This window comes from Coptis chinensis, chromosome 7, assembly GCF_015680905.1.
Source record: "Coptis chinensis isolate HL-2020 chromosome 7, ASM1568090v1, whole genome shotgun sequence".
NCBI classification, from domain to species: domain Eukaryota; kingdom Viridiplantae; phylum Streptophyta; class Magnoliopsida; order Ranunculales; family Ranunculaceae; genus Coptis; species Coptis chinensis.
In genome coordinates, this window is record NC_141462.1 from 31,426,435 (window position 1) to 31,434,146 (window position 7,712).

Sequence of the window (7,712 nt, forward strand, 5' to 3'; positions counted from 1 at the left end):
TCTCAATTTCGCAAAGAGTATCATTCTTTATCTGGTCATCACTTAGCTGGAGACTTTGGTTGTGGTTGGTTTTTCTGTAACAAAACAAAATATCTTCACCAAGACTTTTCTGATGATTTTCAAAAAGTATTTCTAGAGATGTAACCTCACACAGCAAGATTAAAGTGACAAAAAGTTCTCTTAAAGAAGCTGGATTTGCCCACTCGCTTGCTTGCTTCATAGCATCATTCCATTCACTGTCATCCTCTAGCAAACCGTATGCCTGTAATCCAAAAAGGAAGGATTACATAATATAAAATGAAAAACTTGATATTAGCAAATAAATTAGCAGGACTTAAAGTAGACTCTTCAGGAATGCCACATCTCAGGCAATGGAAGATTATAGACTAATGTCCTCATTGCAATCAATGTCTTGTGAGTATAAAATATTTTGAAATCGGATTGTTGTACTTCTTCTATGATCAAAATTGAAGTGCACTTGATTGAGAATATTTCCTGCCTTACTTTCGTTCAACCACACATGAATGAATAAATGGTGTATTCTCGGAAAACCTATATTATCTACAGGAATGTATTGAATCAAATAGGTCGTATGTGTTAATCCGGATAGTGTTATTGATATAAATTTTTTATTAAGTAATGATCATTTAGGTGTACCCTTTTATTTTATGGGCAAGAAGAACATTACCTTATTTGATGGTTTTCTTTGGTTAGAGCATATGTCGCACAACTTGCAAGCCATAGAAAGCTGGTGCTCTGGGGAGCTAAGGTTTGAATAAGAAAATTGGTTTGCATTTATGATTTCCTTTCTATGTACTCACTAAGATTCATAAGTATATTATGTATTTATGTCTACATATTAACAGCCTCATTGACAAAGGATAGTTATGGAGGTTGGCCACTTCATTCTTTCTTCATGCAAATGTTGGGCACCTCATGGTTTGGTATTGAACTTGCGTACTAAATCTGTGATGTTACTACTGATTTGTTAACTGAACAACTTTTGTTTCTTTCAGGTCAATTGTTATTCTCTGAACTCTGTTGGTCCCACCATGGAGAATATCAATGGTCCTTGATAAAACATAAATTTGAATAGTTTTACCTACGAAATAAGCGATGAAACTTACAAACGCAAGTAAAACTAAAACTATCTTATGATGCCTATGTTTATCAAAGATTCTACTCTCAATCCTATGAGATATAGTGGAGTAGAGTGATTCGTTCCACTCCTAGTCCTTCGCATGCTGTGTTCTCTACATATAAGTAATCTAAACTTAAAGTCTAATGAGAGATTTACGAAGTGGCGACTAGACTACGATGCGACTACCCACAACGTGCAACTAGTCGGTTATCAAAATAACTAAGGGAATGCTACGTTGATTCGATTATAAGGAGTTAGAGGGGGATTGATTCCACCTTAACTCAACTTAATCCTATTAACGACGAATAGTCGAAATCCGAGTTGGACTGCTTCGCAGAACAATTGGTTCTTCCTAATCCCTAATTATACATGGCATTTCTACCAATTCATAACTAGCATGTGAACGATCAAACCCATTCTCATGGTGAACTAATCGTTTCTAGAGTGGAAAGGAAATTATGACGACTCTACGATAATCGGAATCAAGCTTTCATCAAGGCTTCTCAACCCCCTCTAATGGAGGTTTAGCCGAGAATCATTACGCAATCATTTCTGATTAAATTTAAACTAAACATAATATAAAGAATTGAAATTTACTAATCTGAATTAAACAATAATTAAAATCTAATTAATAACTAATAATTGAATAACAAGTAATAAATGAAATAAGATCTAACACAAATGTAAATGACAAGAATCGAAATTAACAAACTAGCTATTTTATTAATCAAACTAATTAAGAGTAATGATTCTAAGAGTTTAATCTAAAACAAGAATTGGATTTGAACTAACTTAAGTAAAAACAATTAAATAAAAACTAGATCTAGAAGCTATTTTAATGGCTACTTTTTACTCTAACCTATCTACCATTAACATTCTACTCTATTCTCTGCCATTAACAAAGAGTTAAGCTTTTGTTTTTATACTTTCAGATCCAAAAATCGTGCATGGGCTTGGAGCCATGTTTTGGGCCAGAGAATCAGGCCCAAAACCCAATTCTTTCAGTCCATAAAGGCCTCTTCAGCTGTAGTTGGCTTCAACAGACTTTTCATCTACTTCTGCTCCTTTGATTGGATCAAGGCTTAGACCATTGGAAAGCTCTTTCCGAGTCGGTCATTTTGACATAAGGTAGGCCCCATTCCGAGGTCTGAGTCCAAAGATACGGCCTTCGGAAGTTCTGCTGACTTTGTGTGCTGTTTCTGCCCGCGTTGACTTTTCAGCTTTTGATTGGGCTTTAGAAATGCTTTGTCTTCTTGAATCTTGGCCTTTAATCACGGAACTCCTTAGCAACCGACCTTTGCTCCTTTATCTCGCTAAAGTGGCACATTTCTGCACATAATGGACTTTGAAGCCTGAAATGCATAAAAACACGTAATCAGTGTTAACTCTTAATTATTACTCACATAATTGGTCTAAAAGTATGACTGTTAAAGGGTTAAAACTACAGTTTTGGGCTCTTATCAGTCCTAGAAGATTTCTTGCAGTGTATTTTACGTCTGCAATTGCAAGTAACAACTCATATACCTAATGTAATATACATTGTTCGCCAATGTCCATACCTTGGACTACGGATGTAGATGGGCCAACTCATGGGATTGGACTTTCATAGGGTAAGGCCATGCCTATTAAAGTAAATGTGCCTGGATCGTTTACATCCGTAGCAGCAAGATCAAGTTCATATTCTGATCCAATAGTTTCAAGAGTACGGGTTCTTGCAGACAAGTTATTGGTTTTGCAAAGCACCTGCAGTTGGTGCTTCAGGGGCCATTTTTGGAGTGGTATGTAGTCTTGATTCAGTTTTGTTGCATAATTCATACTTTGTTTTATGAGAATAGGAAATATCATTAAGTACGACAGAATATATATTTTGTTGTCAAATGACATATAACTTTAATAATAATGTTAGACTTTTATTGGAATATAATAATGGTTGAGAGGGATACTGCTTAATATGTTAGTTACTATATCACAAAAAAGTTGTTAGTAGTAGATGGACAATTGAAGTAGTTGAAAGATTACCTGACACGCTGCTTTAAAAGTTGGATGTATGGTTCCATTAACTGTACGAATATCTTCATAACTCCTAGGTCCTTTAACAATATTAAGCAACATTCTTAAGTAGAACCTTTCACCTGATGTAGGATGTGCGTAGTAAACTCGTCCAACTGATATTCCTCATTTTCGTAAAGTCCACTTATTATAATTTTTTTCCAAACAAATTTAGTTGGGAAATCAACATACGTAAGTGTCCTGGCTAATTCATACTCTTCATTTGCCTTGAACCATTCTGTAAACTTTGTTTTGGACATTTTTTCACGACGCACTACTACTTTTGGATCATCTTTCTCGCTGTAGTATACAATATTTTGACCTTCAAGATGGAATGGCAACCGCTTTCGACACTTTGGATTTCTCAGATCAGATATCAAAATTTAAAAGCCTCCAAACTCCTTCAGAAGAAGAAAGAAATCGGCAGTCTAAGAAGTTTGATATTTCATCAACATCCCTGACAATTTGTTCCTTACTGTTATTGTCAGTCACTACATTCTCAACAATCATTGCAGATGCTCTATCCTTTCCCTTGTTAATGTACTTGAATAGGTACTTGATTGACCTTGCTTTGTTGCAGTGTTCAACATTTATGTGGGCTTGGAACTTCACAATCAAGTCCACATTGTGTGGAATGACCCATTTGTTATCAAGAGTTATCCGTCTTTTTTTGCAGTTCGACCATTGTCTCTCCTCATATAGACTGTGAAGTCATTTTCGTCAATCATTGTCTCACTACATAATGGTTTCGGATAGTGCCTAGAACATTTTTGATTCCCATCATCAGTTTTTACCATGCAAGGAGAATATGGTTTAGACTGGCCACATAGACCGTGAATCATGAATTCCACAACTGCATTATACGCTACTTTGTCACAGTGGTCGGAGGCAATTCGGGCGAGATATAACTCTGTTGACTTTGCGAAGGGTGGAAGGCTTTGCTAAATTTTCCAAAACAGCAAGATATAAGCATGGGGCAATCCCTCTTTTGGAACTCTCTTGTGTAGAGAGCTGCAATTAATTGGAAGTTAGTATCAGATTTTCATACTTTAATAATATAATATTTACTAAAACTTAATAGTAAATATAAAGACTTTGCAACAAATTGTTTACAGATGTTATGTAAAGAAGTTGCAAACTAACAAAAGCAATGGAAATAAACTAAGAAGTAGACCACTTCACCACTCTTTGATTGACTGTTCCTTTTGGTATATTAGTTTCAAAATGATTAATTATTCATTTTAATTTCTTATGTTTTCGATTGATTCTAAGCATTTTAGAATTTTCTTTTCATTCCCTATTGAAGGGGTAGCTTTTCTGTTGCACTTATGAGTTTTGACAATTATTTGAAGTATGTCGAAAGGAAACTAAGAAATAACAGGGGTACATGGCTGGTGTTACGCAACTTCAGTACAGTGCTAGAGTTGGAAGGCAAAAAAGGTGGACCCGTCCTATTCCTTTAGAGATTACATCGGCACTTGTTTCCTAATCGACCTCTATTCTTAGGTACCCCATGCACGTGGATTAAGAATATAACTCTTGTTACTTCTATGTATGAGAGGTCAGAGTGAGGTAGAGCTCTGGTTAGTGCAGAATGGTGGTGTAGTCTCTACCCTGACATTATTTCTTGACCTAAAACATTTGTGTCGAAAATCATGTTGGATTTCAGCTGGATGCTGGTAGTAGTGTGCTAACCCTCCCACTCTTTTTTTGCTATATAAACAAAAGCTAGCATCAATCTGAACAGAATGGATCATGGTCACTCGCTGTCTCTGTATATTCTTTTGTGCTCTGTAAATCAGAGAATATTCAACCTTGACGAAAGAAGCAGCTCAGTTTTTTTATTCTGAAGATTGATTTTGTATCCAAGAGTTGTTTTTTTGTTATTCTAGTCTTCAATCTATTGACTATTTTATTTGATTTTTATATAGGTACGGTTCCTTGGCTGGGAGTGTGGACTTTGTAAAGATGGTGGTGTCCTTGGGTACTTCATTGTTAATAAACTTTATAGTTATTACACTTAGGCAATGATAGAGCTAAGTTATTATCAGTTAAGGTGTATTAAAAAATTTCAAGTGCTTTGACTGCGGTATTTGTACGTCAAATTTGATAAACTATTAATCTTTTCCAGGGAGTGAAGGGAGCAAGGTACAACATGAAGATAGAGCTAGAAGACATGTAAATTGGCATCTGTTGAGTTTGTACACTACTTTTGGTATGTCATAATCTATGAAGGCTAGTATGTCGTGGTCAAATCATGATCCTTTTATCGAGTATATTGGATATATACTTTTGATAGAAAATTGTTTAAAATGTTTTTCTAACTGTACTGTTATCTGGACAGTTTACCAACAGTTCAATTACTTATGTTATTAAAACTATAGTGAAAAAAGATCTCTTGTTAGCACTTATGTTTCTTGTTGTTTGTAGCTTTCCCCCTAAATCCAACAACTAACCCAGATGCTGAATTGGGTTATGGTGCTGGAAATATTGATGCTGTAAAGGTTGTAGGTCCTGGCTTAGTCTATGATGCTATTGAAAGCGACTACCTAAAATTTCTATCCTGCATATGGTATACTACGGAGCCGACAAAACTCGTATCATTCATGTATATTTCAAGAGCTCAAAGCTAGGTATGTGCCTGTCTATATTACAGCGTGTTATCATAGACTGCTTTTTTGTTTGGATCATTTAGGCATTTTTTTTTTTTCTATATTCAGCATTTATTTATAGATTAATTATATATTTGAAGGGGGAGATATTTTTTTCTTAGCAATATGATAGTCATAAAGTCTACAAATGAACTAAAAAGTAAAAAATTACGAAAAGAATAAGTTATAAAACAACTAAATTAGTAAATTACTTACCCCCTTAAGCTTTTTCGAACCTTTTACGTTTTGCAAATCCGTCATAAGTTCATGCAGCTTGATCTCAAAAACTCTAGCGACAATTTTAGGGAAATTGACGTGTGTATATCCAGGAGCAATCTTGTCAATACATTTTTGAACTTCAGGCCATTTAGGATTGCAAGTAAAAGTTATGAATAGATCAGGAGATCCAGCCCATCGACAAATCGCAATAGCGTCTTGATAGTTTTGTAGCATATAACGTGGACCTCCGGTGAAAGAAGATGGTAGAACTATTCGCCTTCCAACAAAACCTGGTTTTGAATATCCAGAAAGTACTGCATCAACTAATCCTTGATAAAGCTCAGCACGAATAGTCTGTTGGTTATTTCTAACCCAATCAACTCTAATTTGTTCTACAACACAGTAAGAATCAACAATAAGTTGTTGTTTCAAGCGTCTACCAAGAACAATTGTTTTTCCTTCTTTTAGTCTCATTTGCAATCTGAAAGCATAGAACTCCCTCATGCTTATGTTTGTCCTTTTCCCAACTTTGACATTATTTCGATAAGGGATATCAATCCTGTACCCGTCTTCAGCATGAGGAAACAAAAGAGGATATTGCATGGCCATGAAACTTGGATGCAATTCATTTATTCTTTTCAAACCATATCCTTTTTTGTCCACCACAATATCACGGTAATTACTAAATTCACTCTCTTCCTCAACAATAAGTGCAGCAACTTCAGATGATGTCGGCATGTTATAAAGTCTCCCATCCTTTTGTCTTGTACTAATAATCTTTATACTGAAATCACCTACTTCAGACTCTTTAAACCTGTCCCTTGCCATTCTATAAGTCTCAGTAAGTTTGTTTGTATTGTTCAACATATCTATTAGTCCCTTGACAATATCTGGATCTAACTCTTCTTCAGATCCGTTTTTCAAAATTTTCTTACTAAGAGAGTTCATTCTGTTCACAACTTCATTATCAGTATCATATATGTAAAGTTGGGAAAACTTAGGGCGTAAACCTTCAGGTGGAAGCAAGGTACCAATTTTGTGGTGGTTTTGGCCTTTTATCTTGTAGACGTAAGGGCCATGACCATTGTTTATTGATTCTTGAACATCACCTCCTGTTGATGTGAAAGCAAACATCTTGTTATATACTCGATATTTTTCATAAACTTTTTGGATCCGGGCGTAATTGCAGATCCATAAGCTCATTTAAAAAATCAGGTGTATCTTTCAAAAAAGGTAGTTGAACTTTCCCTCCACCGTAACATATAGAAAACTTTGGATTTTTTGGATTTTTTGTTCGGTCATTCCTTTCTTCATACCAAACAATGGCATCACAGTAAGGACACACCGATGTTGGTTCTCCAAAATCCAACGGTTGGAAACAACGCCCTGAATTAAAATGAATATTAAAAACTATAACTAATAATATAAAAAATATAATAATATGAAAAACTATAACTAATATAATACTAACTTTCATGCAATACTTCACTTGGTTTCTCATGGGAAACTTCAACTTCCATATGGTCATTTGTATCGTTTTCATCTTCTATTTCTGAATCATTCCCACTGATTTGAGAATCGTAGTCATCGTCACTTTCTCCAACACCGCCGGTTGATATAGGTGATTTTTAGGGCATAATGGTTGTCATCGC

General features: G+C 35.2%; 1 protein-coding gene across 1 annotated transcript; it reads right to left on the reverse strand.

The window, feature by feature from the left end:
• Positions 1-6,036: 6,036 nt before the first annotated feature.
• Positions 6,037-7,263, reverse strand: LOC147487118 (uncharacterized). Its single transcript, XM_086573942.1, has one exon. It carries the CDS (start codon positions 7,261-7,263, stop codon positions 6,037-6,039), a length of 1,227 nt encoding a protein of 408 aa, XP_086430068.1.
• Positions 7,264-7,712: the final 449 nt, after the last annotated feature.